The following is a 16484-nucleotide window of genomic DNA, read 5'->3' on the forward strand; positions in this document are numbered from 1 at the left end:
TTTGTCGTGAACCTGTGTCTTCGTAGTCGGGAATCTGATGCAATGTCACTAGCTTGACCTTGATGGTGCGAATAGTGGTAAGTCAACTGCACCGAATTGCGTGTGGACCGTTGGTTTCGAGGAACAACCAAATGAGCCTTTAAGATTGATCATCATACACGTGAATGAAGACCATAGCCTCTCCAATCTCTGGAAAGAGTCGATGGCTGCGAAAGAGGCCGGTCGACGTCCACTTCTTGACGCAGATGGTCCTTTCGATACATGATGATAACGATAGTCAAACATACTACATGTGAACGAGCATACAGACACGTCAAATACGTCTTGAGACAGATGCTTACCACGGACCCCGGCTGAGGCCGGCTTAAGTCTGACTGAATCAAGAAACACCGTGTAGAAGCAGCCGTGAGCGCACCGAGCTACGCGTTCAAAAATTAGGCATGTTAATGCAGAAGACTCGCATTGTGGTCTGCGAATGCGGGATGAAACCTGGATCGACACGGCTGGGCAGGACGCTAAATTTAGTCTGCTGGCTGCGCCACTGCTCTAAGGCAAGAACAACGCGTTAATCAGCAGGTGGCCTCAACAAAAGACGGGCGGCAGCTGGCCTAAAGATGTCGATGTGTAGTAATACTGGGAAGCATGCCTTGATACTGGACATGTGATGAAATGTCGACTCTTGATATTGCTCAGTCCTGCCAATAGCGCTAGGGATGTGGCACTTCCGCATTCTGAAGTTGTTAAAAGTGTGTTTGCGGGCCAATCACATGCCGTGACATGCGCGTCTTCTCCGTCCGGATCGCGATTGAGCATAACAGGCCCTAATTCTCCTTTACACAGAGCTCCCCTAGTGGCATGACGATGACGTTGCGCCCATGCCTGGCGATAGTACGGGCTGTTAACGCGATGGATGCCGCCCTGTTCGCCAGTGCAGCCAGCTAAGGCCAGCATCATAGCCGTGGCGGCGCTGGGAAAACAGTCATTCCCGCACCTTCTCTGCGGCCAACCTCGAGTCGAAACGGAAGGAGCGTGTGTGCACCGTATACGAAGCTAGCGCCTTGTTGGTCGCGCTTCCATGGCCTGGCTTTCCTGATCCGCTGCACCCCACCGTAAACATTCGCCTCAGGAGTTTCACTACCAACGCTTTGGGTTTCCGGCTCCAGCTCTCCAACCTCACCCGCCTTCGATTCGTACACTCGCTATACGACGCTTTGTTATCGTCTTCTTGTCCATGCACTGCCGCTGCTGATCGCCCGGGTTCCGTCGCCCCTGCCAGCTCATCGGCGCAGCTTCCTCTGACGCCTGTTTCACTCCCAGCAGGCTTACCCTCGCTCGCCGTAGTACACTCTTCAGCTGTGCCCCAACGCATTCCACAACAGACTGCTCCGACCTACGCTCACCCACCGCACCCCCGACGCCGCCCACGAAACTACTGCCACGCCCACACATTCCATTGGAGACCGCCACCGGCCCATCTTTGCGACACCATCTTAAGACGATCGCGTTGAGACGCAGGCTGGAGGGTGAACATGAAGAGGGGGACGTCATGATGGCCGTTACCACCTCGCGCGATGACGCGCTGCGGCTCCCTGAGTCCGAACAGCTCACGATACCCTCGATACGACCCACACAGACGCCCCCACGATCGAGACGGAAAGCATCTACGTTGCCGGCCCTGCGCGCATTCTTCCCCCTTCTCGTCTTCCTCGCCATAGCCTCCTTCCTGCCAATCGCAAGCGCCGTATTCGTAAACTTTGAAGATTGCCTGACACGGGTCTACCTGGCCGACGGCAAGCAAACGCCCTACCTCCGCTTCACCCCCGAATACGTCTGGGCCGACTTCAGTCCGGATCACACTCTTAATGTCACCGTATACGGCAATGTCTCGGGTCAGGCCCAGCTTGGTGACTACCCACCATTGAACGACGACAATTGGAAGGACCCGAATATGACGTTTGGCAAGATTGTGAACCTCGCTCCGAACCACAAGCACTACACTACTCTGTTCTGGAACAACAAGGTCCTGACCTACAACGCATACAACGCGCCCGCCGCCCAGTTTTGTCAGTCCGTACTGAACACAAGCTGCCCGGTGGCTCCATCCTTCGGTGGGAACTTGAGCGAATTCTGGACCTTACCAGCTGTCAGTGTCGCACACAACTTCGGTAGCTCGTACGCATTCTCGACTTGGGCCTCGACACTGCGCATCGTTTCTGGTGACGACAATGCACAGGCTCTCGGCTGCATTTCTGCAAACATCACACCAGACCTCGGCAAAAAATTATCCGACGCGATATGCTACCTTCCGGCTGCCGTGCTCGCCCTCGTGGCTATTGCAACCGTGTTCGCGGCGACCTGCAGCCCATGGGGAACGTCAAACATCTTCCGCTGGACCAGTAACTATGGTCGAGATGAGGACCTGCTGCGGCTGGTCACGCCAGGATTTGGAGATTGTTTGCAGTACATCCAGTTCATCGTCTTGGCAGGAAGTCTCAGCCTGAACTACCCTGGTTACTTCCAGCCCGTCGTCAGCCAGGCCAGTTGGTCGTTACTTCTGTTTAATCAGAGTTTCGTCAGTCAAGGCAACGGCTCCCAGAGTCTTGTTGACGGCATCTACTTTGCTAACGGAACCTACGGCCTGAACCGCCTGGGTCAGTACGTTGGGATGAGTAGAGAGCGTGATATATGGGCGTGCATGGCCATCTTCCTACTCGTTCTGATAGCCTGTGTGATTGTGCTTACCCAGCTCGGCTTCTTTATACGCTGGCTCTTCCGCTGGATTACCAACACGCAAGATGGTGATCTGACTGGGAAGAACTGGTCTTTCACCGCCGGCAACATCATCCGTGTCGTGTACAACTACTTCATGCTTCCGATTATAGCGCTATCCCTGTTCCAACTCGTAGTCGGTCCACGCTCGCCGGCTTCCGTCGTCTCCTCAGCCGTCATCATGCTGATCATCGTCGCCGGATCAGTTACCTGGATATTCTGGTTTATCTTCACCACACGCCCTCGTGCTCATTTGTTTGACGACCTCCCTACTGTCTTGACCTATGGACCACTCTACAATACCTACTCGGATGATGCCGCTCCATTCTCTTTCATCCCTGTCCTGCTCACTATCATCCGTGGCATCGCTATCGGCGCTATTCAACCGTCTGGCATCGCGCAAATCATCATACTTGCTATATGCGAAGTTATTCTGATCCTTACTCTACATGCCTTCCGGCCGTTCCAGTCGAATACTTCGATGAATGCGTACCATACCTTCTTCGCCACAATCCGACTCATCTGCGTCCTTCTTTCGGTAGCTTTCGTACCTTCCCTCGACGTGGATGAAGCACCCAAAGGCTGGATCGGATACATCATCCTGTTACTACACGCTATCGTTTTGGTCTTCGGCTTCTTCCTGAACGCTCTTCAGACAATCATCGAAGTTTCTGCCCGACTTGGTGGCGTAGGTGCGGACCAGCGAGGTGGTCTTACCGCGGTCTTTGGAAAGCGACAACTGTCGAAACGTAACGTTCATCGAAACACTCGTGGTAGTCTGAACTCGAACGCTGCCATGTTGTCACACGATGAGAACAAGAACATACAGCTCATGAACAGTCGATCTCGAAGTATGTCTGCCAGTTCAGCCGTGCTGTTGAATGGGCCTTATGACCGAGACAGCCAACGGGCAAGTGTTGGATTTGACGGCTTCAGTCAGGGCGACTACGGAAATGTCAGTCCAACTCCAGGATCGGGTCCGGTGCCCTTCACTTTCTTAGGTGGTGGGTCTTCTGGCCAGAGCTCTCGCCGACCAACGATGGGCACCATGGACGCCGCGGATCCATACTATCGACCTCCACGCCCTCGCAAGCATACTATGGATTCTCTAACCGCAGCTGCACCAGGCAAGGCGCCTCTGGGGAGTGCAGACATTGTGGACGCCCCCTACTCGGACAATCTGGACACTGAAGCTATCAAAGCCGGTGAAGGCCCGTCGCGTACTTCCGGCACACCTGCTCCAGCCTATCTGCGGTTGAATCGAGACGACTCGGACCCAAATCTTGATAGAAGGAACAACAACAATACCGATTATTCCGTGCGCGAGTCAGACTTTTACTATGGACTTCGTGGCCCTGCTTTGTCTTCTCAGCCTACGCGAAAGCTGAAGACAGGGCCTGCGGATCCAATGAGTCCTGTCTCGTCGGCTACAGGTTGGTTCAAGAGCTTGAACCTATTGGGTGGGCGGAAGAAGGAAAAGAGCAAGGGATTTGAAGTGGTCAGAAGTACACGAATACCACCGCAGATGATGGCCGTGGAAGAAGACGCTGAGTCGCCAGCAGTCGTGCAGGAGCCATATCGGGACAGTCCTGAGTCACCTCCGCGAGCTCGGAACGCATCAGGAGGGTCAGGCGTAGCGACAGCGGCTGCCTTGGCTGGAGGGAGACGAGACTCTTCCGATAGCGACTCAGACACGAGTGACGAGGAACGAAATTACGATCCAGGCAATCGGATTTCGCCTATTGCACCGGCTCTGGGACCCATTGAGAGTTTTGGCGGAATCGAGCTGCCCAGTAGAATTGGGTCGCGTGCTTCCCGCGTTACGCAACCACCAGGACCTCCAAGTCGCGTGCCATCAATACCGCGCAAGAACTCACGTCGTACGAAGTCGACGGAAGCTGCTCTCCTCCCAGACCGGCTGTCGACTGTTATAGACGTGCCGACGTCAGTGAGTCCGAGCAGTCAAAGACGAAGTCAGCACCTGCAACCGGGCGGACCTGGAGGCCTTCCCATTCGATTACCCTTTGGATCCACCGAACCTTCACCAGAGCGCTCGCCTGGGCCATCAGCAGCATCGAGCATATACCGTAACGACGGTGTCAGCGAACTGAATGCGCCCCCAGCGATTGGTGGAACGTCGGAGCGTCCTCTCAGCACTGGTGTTGTCCAGCACCATGTGACAAAAGACAGCGTCCAACGTGACGTTTATGACGCGGGAAGTCACCTTGAGGCTTCGGCAGAGATTGTGGACCGTAGTCGCAGTGGCAGCACACAACACAGTGGGCGCAGCTACCACAGATGAAAAAGTCATTTCATTCATGTCTGTTTTCCCGTATACCACATTGGGATTGATAGATTCCCATTTTAATTTTGATCTTGGCGCAGAAGGTGCGCTTACGAGTTTCCTTACTGTATAGTTGTGCAAAAGCGATTTTGATAGCGTTGCTTGGGATACACGAGCGATGGGCTCTTTTGGGCGTAGACGGGGCCACTACATACTTCTTGATACTTTCTATATACATAAGCGGAACGGAGTGCACAGGCACGAGTAGTAACGTACAATAGTAATCTCAGTCAATCCACGACTATTCATGGCAGATGGACGCTCCAAAGTTTTGACACGTGAAGAGGGCCGACGAAGACGCGGCGACGCACCGTTGTTCCCTTGCAAGGCTAAGGCAGGCGTGGCGGCGCAGATGGTCGCGTGAAACCGCTAAGATAACAGCGTAGTGGCGCCTGAGGCATTCCAACATTGGCCGACCACGCTTAGAAGCCACGGCTCTCTGCTCACCAGTACGTGTCGCGTTGTGCGCTATTTGTCGCCTGACGTTTCTCTGATCTATCTTCCTGACTTTGCACCTTCACGGGCGGCGCATACAGCAGAGTGGTTGGAGTTCCCCTCGCCGAGCCGACGCGCAGGACCCACCCACCTCCGGCCTCTACACCGCAACCCAGCGCTGCGCGACTTATAGGCGGGTGAAAGATAGCTGCCCTGTGGCTCCAGGCTGACTGAAACGAGCAGCGCTACCCACGCTCCGAGTGCCAAAGCCCACACGCGACGCAGACGCCCAAGCAAGTGGCGGCATGTCGCCGTGAGCCGGCCGACCTTCTCTACGCAGAGCACCCCTCCCGTTCACCATCACATAAGCCGTTGCTCACTCGCGCGTGAATTGGGCGCAGTTGACCTCTGTTGGCTCGCTCCATCCGCTTTCGGTCGCATCGATCCGTCACAAGCTCTCCCAAATGCCTCCGAACGCCAATCAACGCCCGAGTGGACCCTATTCACACCACTCGCACGCATACGGCGGTCAATATGACGGAGCAAGCAGCAACATAGACGGGCCACGCGAGGCTGTTATGGGCAGCAACTCCCGACATCATTCACAGGGCGTTGTCGCATCACACTTCCTGGCCCAGGACCGCGAAACATGGATGGACTTCCTGAGAGACGGTACCGAATCCACTGCCAACCAGCAACCACCGACTGCACATAGCAACCCCGCTGCCGCCACCGAACCTCGCTCGAACCCTTCCCCGTCACGATACACCCTCCCAAACCGCCCCTCGCAACGCACCGACTCGTCCTCCTCCCGCAGCTCAGACCGCAAGCGACGTCTCACAACCGCCGACTCGCCCATGAGGCGGCCGTCGAGCATACGCATGCACTCGGAAAGCGCGGGCGACTCAAGTGCGGATCCCATCTTGGTGGACTCGTCGCCTGCTTCCGTCCGCGCATTACCTCCCACTCCGCCCGTCACATCACAAGCGAACACAGGCACCATGAGGAGACAAAGTGATATTGTGCTGCCGCCATGGCAGCCGGACAACGAAGTCTCACAGTGTCCGGTGTGCAAGAAGCCCTTTACATTCTTACTTAGGAGGCATCATTGCAGGTACGTACCGCCAGACCTATGGTCGCAGTCGTGTCAGCCATCGGACGTTTGGGGTCATGTGCCTCGTCTGCTTGGAAACCTACAAGTTGCGTTCGTCTGGACTGTTTACTGACAACAAGCACAGGAAATGCGGGAGAGTCGTGTGCGCTTCATGCTCGCCACATCGCATTACTATTCCACGCCAGTTCATCGTGCATCCGCCGTCTGAAAGTATAGCAAACTTCGTCGATTTGACAGGAGAAGACGAGAGCGCCATGTCAACTTTCGGCCCGTTCCGCAACCCAGCGCTAGGCGGAGGCGAGGAAGTCCGCGTATGCAATCCTTGTGTACCTGATCCAAACTTCAGCCCACCTCCACGATACGATTCACTCGGTCATGGCTCTCGGCCCATCCCACCCCGATCTTCACAGGTCCCACCTCCACCACCCCCACATCCTCGCGCACACAGATCGTCGTCAAGCGTACACGATGCTTCACGCGGTGCAGGCCAGAGCCATGCATATGGCATACGCGACCCCACAAATGAGAGCAATCAAAGTAGGAGAGTGAGCTATCATGCGGGCTCGCACATGGGAGAGCGGCGGCTGCCACCTCTCCCGCCATCTGCTATCGAGCAGCAACACCCACATCACCGCGCACCTCTCATTTCCCAGACCGTAGCTAACAACCGGGCCCGCAACGCCCAAAATCGTGTAAACTTCGGGTACGGATCCTTTTCGGGGACCAGTCCTTTCAGCCAAGCCATATCAACCCCTGTACCGCCTCCACTTCAACCTCAGAATGCCCAGCCAACCCGGCCTCGCCGCCAAATCCCCGAAGAAGACGAATGTCCCATTTGTGGCGAAGAGCTTCCTCCCAAGGGCCCTGACAACGACGATTCAGACCGCACCCAGCACATTGAAGAATGCATCGCCCTACACTCCGCTTCTCCAGGCCCAACAGCCGCATTAACGCCGCAAACATCTGCCAGCCTGCCCACTCAACGCACCCGCGGTATGAGCAGTGCAGGTAATGGTGAAGGCGCCAGTAACGCAAATCGAATGAGCCATGCTGCGCGTGGAATGTTTCCGTACGTCGCGACTGAGAAGGATTGTGTTGATGAAGAGGGCAGACAGGCCGAGTGCACGATTTGTCTGGAAGACTTTGAATCTGGGGACAAGATGGCTAGGTTGGTTTGCTGGTGCAAGTTCCATGAGGTATGTCTTTCCTTTTGCCAGTACGATGGGCCTAAGGTGCTAACATGTGTCTCAGACTTGTATCAAGGAGTGGTGGGACAAGAAAGGCCGGGGTGCTTGCCCCACGCACCAGTTGCAGGAGTAGCTTTGTGGTTATATCGATGACATCGACTTTTGCATATCCCACTGGTAGATACACTCGGCGCACCGCAGACTCTTGGGATTAGGATCTTTCCGTTATCGGCGTTTTTGGTATACCCCTATCCCTCTTTATCATCATAGGCATTATCCTTGGTTTCGAGTGTCTTTGCATTTATAGACTCATTCTTCGTTCCTGATATGGGAGGACAGAAGAATATGGCAAAGCGGTATTACTACACTCAATTCACCCAAAACAAACCCCATGGAGGGAAACAATCTGGGGCTTTGCTTACTACGTTGATTATTGCCGTAACCTCAGCCTTGACGTTTCCATGGAGTCATCCATTTCACTACGGTCGTGAAGATTCGATAACTGATGTATCCTGCATCGAGCTCGTGAGGAATTGTCAAGAAGCATTACCAGGGACGTCACTTTTGGGTTCAAGTGCGATCACGAGAAGACGTCGGCAGCGTCTATTGCGACTTCTTGCAGGCACCGGACTAGAGTGATGGAAGTGGGTCTTGCGGCTAGCCCCACGAGGCTGGTAAGGCGAGTCGAGTAGCCCGCTACTCGACCCACTCCCAACATCGTATCTCAGCGCGTCACGTCGCCTAGTCTCCAGCCTCCTCTATGGCAGCTACAACCCGCGACTTCATCTCGATACACCAACCATGTTGATGCAGCTTCCTTCATTCCGTACTCAAAACCGGCTAATGACGCGTAAGCAAGTCCCATGCTACCCGCGCGAACGCGCCTCAGAACTCGCTCGTCTTTTGCTGGCCCTATGGGTGTAGAATTCAGCATTCAGCCCATTGGATAAATGTTTCCGCTCCTGAAGTGTTGCATCATGAGGGTGATAGATTTCCCGTAGGTCGAGGCGAAATCGCATTCGCGTAGGCGTTGGCTACAAATGAGGAAGCGGTGAGCAGGGCAGCCGCTGATGTAGTAACAAGACTATTAGTCAAACCTAGAATTTAGCTCTCTTGTTGTATACCCCGAGGCCATCATAGAGGCGACAAACATATTCGCCGACACTAGATGAATAGCGCCGTCGTCCCGTCTTCGGTCCGCTTCATCTAAGACCTCTGATCGCTTGTACCAAAGTCACACCGTTTTTCTTTCCCGCACCACATCCCTCTCGATTTCTTCCCCAAGACCCTCTGCCACCATGGTACAATTACAGCGGCTAGGTTTATTGACTGTGGCGCCCGGTCTCCTTTCATTGGCTACCGCCAATGAATACGATTACGACGTGCTCGTGGTCGGTGGAGGCTCCAGTGGCACTCACGCTGCCATCCGGCTGCAGCAGTCTGGAAAATCGGTTGCGCTCGTTGAGAAAGAGTGCCGGCTGGGTGGACACACCAACACCTACAAGGATACGGCGACCGGCAAGACTTTCGATTACGGCACACAAGTCCTCGTCAATACCACCACCGTTCGACACCTGTTCGACTCCCTCAACATTCCTCTCGCTCCTTTCAAGCCCGGTGGCCAGCCCAAGGCAGTTGACTTCCGGAATTCGGTCGTTGGGCCATCATGGCCCATCGTTGACGCCAACGCCTCTGCTGTAGCGCTGGACAAATACGAGGCTCTTCTCACGCAGTACCCAGACGATTTCTTCCGTGGATACCACCTCCCTGATCCCGTTCCGGAGGACCTATTAATGCCTTGGGGCGACTTCCTGCGGAAATACGACCTGGGCGCGCTGGCATATGATGGCTTCTTGCAATTCCAAGGCATGGGCAACATCCTAGCCCAGCCTACCCTCTACGTGATGAAGCTCTTCAATCCCATGCAAGTCTCAGCACGCAAAGACAAGACCAAAGTCTCGCAAGCAAACCACAACCAGCAGGCGCTCTGGGATGCCGCAGAACAGAAACTCGGGATGGGCAATAGCTCTGTCGTGAAATGCGCCAACATCACATCCATCACACGCAGTCCGTCATGCGTCACTCTGGTCGCGCAGACCCCATCGGGCACCCAAACCATTCGCGCAAAGAAACTTCTCATGACCATCCCCCCTCAGATCGCCCTCCTCGACCAGTTCCTGGACCTGAACACGGAAGAAAAAAAGATTTTCTCTCGCTTCAACAGCAGCGGTTACTGGAACGCAGTCGTGGCCAACACTGGCTTCCCACAGGGCGTCTCTCTCTACAACTACGACGCAAAAGCCGCCTTCGGCATCCCCGGGCTGCCAGGCGCATACTATTTCACCGCCGAAATCGACAACCTCTATTCAGTGCAATACTCCACCCCCACGGAAGCCTCGGACGACTTCTTCACCTCTGATATTCTCGCCACGGTCCAGAGGATTCGCGATGCGCTTGATCTGCCCCCTGCCAATCAATCTACGACGATAAAGGCTAGCAATAACCACTCGCCCTTCGCCTTGAGCGTCTCGGTCGATGAGATCAAGAACGGCTTTTACAAGCGTTTCGTGGCTCTGCAAGGCATGACGAACACGTTTTGGACAGGCGCGAACTGGGCTTCGGGGAGTTCGAGCACCATTTGGGATTTCACCGAGGTGGAGGTTTTGCCTGCGATACTTAAAAGTTTGGAGTAAGGAAGTGTATTTGCAAGGGCTCACATTAGTGCTCTAGTCTGGTATCTAGGAGGATTGACACTATTCTTCGCTGCGTGACATGAGACAATGTGATAAAGCGACTTCACCGCGACTTCACCACACACTCATCCAAACAGAAACTCATATTCAAAAGTTCTTCTTCGTGTTGTCACCAACGATGACTTGTCATGTCCGTCTTTAGTACCCTGGCCCTTCTGGTGGCGACACGGAAGCGTTGATGTCCCAGTTGCCATAACCCACACGGACTGAGGTCGTCGAATCCTTAGTTCCAGTCGTTGACCTCGAACAGATATGACTGCTTATCATACGCAGGTGCTGCTCCTTACTGTACAAATCAAAGAGATACCAAAGAGAGATCCTGATGCGTGCACACCCTGGGCCGATTGCAGCAAAGCTTCTGCCAGGGAATGGCCCGCTCTTTGGCTCTATCGGATAAGCGGAGTACGCGTTGGCCTTCGCGAGCGGCGATGTTCTAGGCGCTATGACATGCTTTCGCCCACAGGAGGTTGCACCATACACAAACCTCGTCTCCGTCACCAAAACATGGGAACAGATATAGTCAAGAACAGCGCATTTGTTCTGGTCCCTAATGTGTACCCAATCAGCTCCATTTGCCTCGATCTCAACATACGGTCCCTTCTTGGATCGGCAATCGCTGTCGGGCGGAAGTTCGTCGATTTCAGGCGCAAGACTTTGCATAACAACAAGAGTGGAACAAGCGCAGAGAGTACGCTCATTACTCTTCGCGATAGAATATACCAGATCAAAAACCGAGCAGCCGTAGTCGACCTTAATAGCATTTGTCTCAGAGCACAGTGCAAGTAATGAGAAGATCCTATCTCTGACAACACTGCATCTCTTGTTACGAAACGTTAACAGAAGGCTTGCTAGAGGGCTGCCAATGACTTTGTGACTGCTAGTAAGGGCGAAAACTTGATCGGTAGCTTCAAACGTACCCGATGGCAGGCCACGGATCATGCTTTGAAGTTCAATGATTGCAATCGTTAATGACCCGATTGCAACTACAATGCAGCGCGCCAGTTTGAGTTCTTGCGTGATCCATGCTCGGTTCCAATAGTCGTTCCAGAGTAAATCCCTGGATACTGCTCTTCTTGCTTTGCGCGCGCGACTTCGTGTCTCCCAAGAATCAGCATCCAGCCTCGGCTGTAGTTCTGTATGATAAGCTAGAACCGTCTCTGCAGACGCGAGTCCCAGCCATGCGATAACCGTTTCGGCTCCAGAGTAGATCCTACCCATCTGCATGACTTGGTGGTTGCGCTCAGCCGTGTTGTTTTGATCGATGCAGATAGCGTCGACCCAATATGTATAAGCTGTACGTTCAGTATCGGCTCTGGTAACTTTCAGGAACTCGAAGAGATTCGGTTGGACGTAGAATTGTTTCCCATCTATCAACACAAGCTGCTTGGGTTCAGGTTGACCCCACGCGTACGATAGGCAACGATAGGGCGCATGTTCTATGGTCGTATGCAACATAGAACACTGGATAAGGCCTTCGGCTGACAAAATTGGCGATATCTTTAGCAGCCTTATGGAAGGCAGCGAGTGATCGAGTGATTCATGTTTGTAGAAATCGGTGGGAGAAGGCTGTGCTATACTCCGCGGCTGCGAGACTGGGTCATCCGCCAGGGTACCTGACGGGGAAAACGAACTTGAAGTCGCCATGATAACCCACTTGAGATTGGGATTTAGTTCGAGAAAGGGGAGTTGCGACGGAAAGGTCAATGTCGTTGAAGAATATCTTTGCTTCCGGTATCATGTGGAAGTGCGGCTGGGTCTATGCGGGGTTACAGTATCAGCTCAGGCAGCCACACCTGGGCAGCGGGCGCAGCATCCTCAGCCGCGTTGGACTTCTGCGGAAAATGACGAAATAATCGCATAACTGAGAGTGTGCATTTAATTTAAGAGCACTGGTAGATAAGCCACCATGCGCGAGGGGGTTCGAAGGCAGCGCTGAACTGTGCCTTTATATCCTGTCAGCATCCGGTCAAGAAAAGGAGCTGATCGCGCAAGTCCTCTTTCTCAGCCTGCTCTTTTGGCCCGCTATAAGTATTTGTCAGTTTCCATTGTGTTATTTTCCGGCTATCAAGATGGATTTCTCCAAAGATCCTATCGTAATGACCGACTCATCGGCACAAAACGGACAACGTACCAGTCCTCCTCCCCGCTTCGAAGGAAAGCCTTATCTGCAATGTCTCGACACGCTGGAGGATGCGTTTCCAGCGCTCAAGTCCTTCTTAGAAAAGCTAGCAAATGAGGGAGAAGCCGGCCGTCAGGCTGTCAGACAACACTACGAGAAAGAGCATCAACGTACGCCGGGCCGATGCTATTGCTTGGAGTTCAAGGCCAAAAGCGTCGTGGAGGTGGAAAAAGGTGGCTTTAAAAGCGCTGCTGCGCTCCGAGAGTACCTTAAGGAGAAGCCAGCCAATAAGAGCCGTGAAGAGAGACACAAGCGGCTCTTCATCCTTGAAGATATGGAACCGGACTACGTGGATGCACTGGGCCATCATCTAGGCGTCGACCCTCTGGTTTTCAGCGAACAGATGAATACCTGGAATTTCACTGACTCCTGGTCCATCCCCCATAGAGGATTGCCATCGATGTCAGTGCCGGGACAGTCATTCACTTTGCGCTATTACGAGCTGCGCACTTTGCTCTATCCCGATAAGATAGACGTTCTGAGCTTACAGACCTCGTTTGCTGTGAATCGCCGGAGGTACGAAAGGTGGAAGGATATCGACATACCTTCGTTAGGCAAGCCTGACCGAAGGCATGCTTTCGTAAGACGGTGCGCGTCGTTCTGGACATCGCAGAACTTTCTGCCGGACGGGAAACCGGATGGCTTGGGATGGGATGGTAAGCTTCTCGTGTCGACCTCGCCTCTTGAACTGTGGCTAACTCGCGCTGGCTCTAGCGGTTCTTTTGGTTGACCCTGCGTTTGCTGCGACAGGCAAAGAATCATCGATAAAGTTGGCGGATGATTCATCGACGGCGGGGAAGGCAGGGAGCAAGTGTGAGATGGTGGGCGATATCAAACTCGACAGCAATACCCGAAAAACCTTGGATGACTGCTTGATTCTACAAGCCGGAGAGCCGTTTGACAGCAGGTCAGCACTCTGGCGAGCTCAAGACTGGGGCGCATCCCATGCCCTCCAGGAGACTTCACATCAGAGCTGGCCGTACCATAACGGATGTTCCACATTGGCCCCACTGATGTTCTCCGAAGTCGGTTTGGGGACAAAAGAGGTGAACTTTCCAGTTTTCCGGGAGAAGCGAAACCTCACCAGTGCTATGGATGAAATGGTGTTCTACTGGACCAAGCTTGCTACTCCCGAGCTGATCCAGGAGACGAACGAGAAATCGTCCAACGCAGCATACTACCTCCTAAAACATGTCGCTCAACACTGGGTCAACCAACTTGAGCTTATGAATACGACCATCGCCAGGGGTGAATGGTTCTCGGATGACTATCAAGCTCAAATCGACGACAATTTGAGTAAACAGAAATGGAAGCTAGACCTACTGAAGATCAACGAGATCGCCAAGGACATCAACTACATGCGTCGACATCTGAACCACTTCTGGCGTGCAATGTACCTCAACCTCGAACGCCTAGGCGTGCAATTGGGCTGCGAAGGTGTCGACGCGAATGCATCCCTGGCGATCCGAGACGCGCAAAAAGACTTCCTTACAATACACACAAGGATGCAGCCTTTACGCGATCGTGCAGAAGCCTTGAACTCTGTCTCAAACGATCTCGCAAATCTTCGGGCGGCGTTCAGAGGCGTCTCAGACGGCGAGTTCGGCCTCCGTCTCAGCTTGTTCGCATCCATCGTCTTCCCGCTTACCCTGCTTGCTGGTATCTTCAGCATGGGGGACGACTTTCGCCCTGGGAGGCCAAAGTTTTGGCATCTCTGGGCTATCGGCATACCCGTTTGCGTTGTGGTCGCACTCGGATTGGTGTACGGGAGAAGGCCTTGGGCAGTGGCCACCGATGTTTGGGAGTATGTAAGATCATGGTTCGAGCACTACGGGCTCATGAAGCCCAAGGAAAAGAATGCGGCGCAGAAACAGAAAATTGAAGGTACACAAATGAAAGAGAAGAGAACCCGCAAGCAAGGCGGACGAGCGAGTTTGGTGAGAAGGACAGGTTGGAACGTCCGGGACGAAGAACATGGTGTTGATGATTGAGTGTAGATTCATGATAATCCGAGGTGCAAGGCTAGAGTGGGGTCAGCCGAGGCAGCACGGGCTTGGCACCACCGGGGCCTCACCCCTGCATCACGGCAGCAATAGTTTCAAGCTGCGCCCTCTTCCACCTCTGCGAGATGGTCGTATGCGTATCATCCTCCACCCTCAAAACGACATTTCCATTGTCACCGCCCAGCCTCGCCGCAATCTGCATTCCATGATGGGCAGGCACGAAACAGTCATCCTTGCCGTACCACAACTGCACCGGCAGATCCTTCCTGATGTCCTCGACCCGGAAACCCCAGTCACTACATATCGTTCGCCCATCCAACGCTATACCGTCGAACCCCTGCGCTCTCGCTTCACGAGTTGATCGTAATATCAGGCGGATGAGATCCTCATCTGCCATGATCTCACGATCCCTCGGATCCTTGATTGAGGCGAGCTTTGAGGGGTCTAGCACACGTTGTAAACGCTGCTCGTCGCTCAGATCCATGCGCCCGAAAGCATCCCGGCTGAAGAACCATTTGATGAGGAAGCTAGGCGCGTACCTCCATGCGTACGGGAAGCCAATCTGGTGCTCAAAGTCTGCTCCCTTCATGCCGATGTCCATTGGTCCGACCCCACATACAACGGACACACATTTGAGCTTTGAAGCAGGGAGTGCTGCTGCACATGCAAGAGTATAGGGGCCTCCTCCAGATGCGCCCAGCACGGAGTAGCTCTCGAGTTGCAGATGGTCAACGAGACGTTGTACGTCTCTTGGGCAATCCAGCAATGTTCGCTGGGGATATGGCGTGCTCAACCCAATTCCAGGCCTATCGACCGCGATTATCCGTAAACCTAACTCAAGAGCGATATCCTGGTACGAAGCCGCTTCGATGCGCGACCCTGGAAGTCCGTGGTGATAGAAGATGGCACGACCAGTAGGCGACCCGTACTGTGCGTAACCCAGCTTGCGCCCGTCGGGAAGCGTCAGTGTATCTGAGGTATCATTTCCTAACGGGTATCGACATTCGCGGGTATCTTCTCCGTGAGTGGTAGTTCCATGCTCTTCTATGCTCATAGCTGTGTATGATATGATGGGCTATCCTGTGATGTACACTCGGTAAATAGGCGTGCCGTGGTATTCTATCTTACGGGCAAATCGGATCGGACGTGCGCACTCTAACTACCATCGTTATTACGATAGAACATGGTTTTATAAATACTCTCTTTGACGAGGAGAAGCCCCATCGGCACTGTCGGACAGCCGACCAACAGCATCAGGTGTTGTGCTTACTCCGATCCTTCCCGCGTTCTTGCGACGATTAGGCACCAGCTCAGCCTTGCCAAAACGTTCACGGTGAACGGCAATCCATCCATCACCTTTATGTCTCGATGAGCGGCATGCGCCCACAAACTTTTCGCGTCTGTGCTGTGACTGCTTTACAGCACGGGAATATCAGGGTGCTCTATCTTTCTGTTCTACCTAGGAATGCGACACAGTTTCTACGTACAGTCTTTGAAGCGCAGGGAAGTGGGGACCAAGTTACCCGTCGCTTGAGGACCGCTGTAACATCGAAGTGTATTCGTGATGCTCAACACAATCGTTCAAGGCATACCTCACAGTTTCGACAAACAGTACTTCGACTTCATTGTGGGCGGTGTGCCTGGTTTTGGTTCGAGTTGCTGCGGGTAAGAGTGCAAGGAAGCTACCCATTCGACGCAGA

The 16484-nt window shown here is 53.8% G+C and overlaps 5 protein-coding genes across 5 annotated transcripts; 4 read left to right on the forward strand and 1 right to left on the reverse strand.

Annotated features, from left to right (window-relative positions):
- Positions 1 to 1546: 1546 nt before the first annotated feature.
- J4E90_005668 (uncharacterized protein) lies at positions 1547 to 5071 on the forward strand (the record flags this gene model as incomplete). The annotated part of the gene is made up of 1 exon (XM_051435221.1): positions 1547 to 5071. The coding sequence occupies one exon, from the start codon at positions 1547 to 1549 to the stop codon at positions 5069 to 5071; it is 3525 nt and encodes a 1174-aa protein (XP_051291245.1).
- Positions 5072 to 6201: 1130 nt separating this feature from the next.
- Positions 6202 to 7982, forward strand: J4E90_005669 (uncharacterized protein; the record flags this gene model as incomplete). The annotated part of the gene is made up of 4 exons (XM_051435222.1): positions 6202 to 6615; positions 6848 to 6973; positions 7451 to 7858; positions 7914 to 7982. The coding sequence occupies 4 exons, from the start codon at positions 6202 to 6204 to the stop codon at positions 7980 to 7982; spliced, it is 1017 nt and encodes a 338-aa protein (XP_051291246.1).
- A 1165-nt stretch (positions 7983 to 9147) lies between these two features.
- On the forward strand, positions 9148 to 10542 carry J4E90_005670 (uncharacterized protein; the record flags this gene model as incomplete). Its single annotated transcript, XM_051435223.1, has 1 exon — positions 9148 to 10542. One exon carries the CDS (start codon positions 9148 to 9150, stop codon positions 10540 to 10542), a length of 1395 nt encoding a protein of 464 aa, XP_051291247.1.
- Positions 10543 to 12698: 2156 nt separating this feature from the next.
- On the forward strand, positions 12699 to 14772 carry J4E90_005671 (uncharacterized protein; the record flags this gene model as incomplete). Its single annotated transcript, XM_051435224.1, has 2 exons — positions 12699 to 12891; positions 13496 to 14772. The coding sequence occupies 2 exons, from the start codon at positions 12699 to 12701 to the stop codon at positions 14770 to 14772; spliced, it is 1470 nt and encodes a 489-aa protein (XP_051291248.1).
- Positions 14773 to 14851: 79 nt separating this feature from the next.
- J4E90_005672 (uncharacterized protein) lies at positions 14852 to 15838 on the reverse strand (the record flags this gene model as incomplete). Its single annotated transcript, XM_051435225.1, has 1 exon — positions 14852 to 15838. One exon carries the CDS (start codon positions 15836 to 15838, stop codon positions 14852 to 14854), a length of 987 nt encoding a protein of 328 aa, XP_051291249.1.
- Between the last annotated feature and the right edge of the window lie 646 nt (positions 15839 to 16484).

The sequence above is a fragment of the Alternaria incomplexa genome (assembly GCF_024043165.1).
Source record: "Alternaria incomplexa strain BMP 0042 chromosome Unknown scaffold_7, whole genome shotgun sequence".
In the NCBI taxonomy this organism is placed as follows: Eukaryota; Fungi; Ascomycota; class Dothideomycetes; order Pleosporales; family Pleosporaceae; genus Alternaria; species Alternaria incomplexa.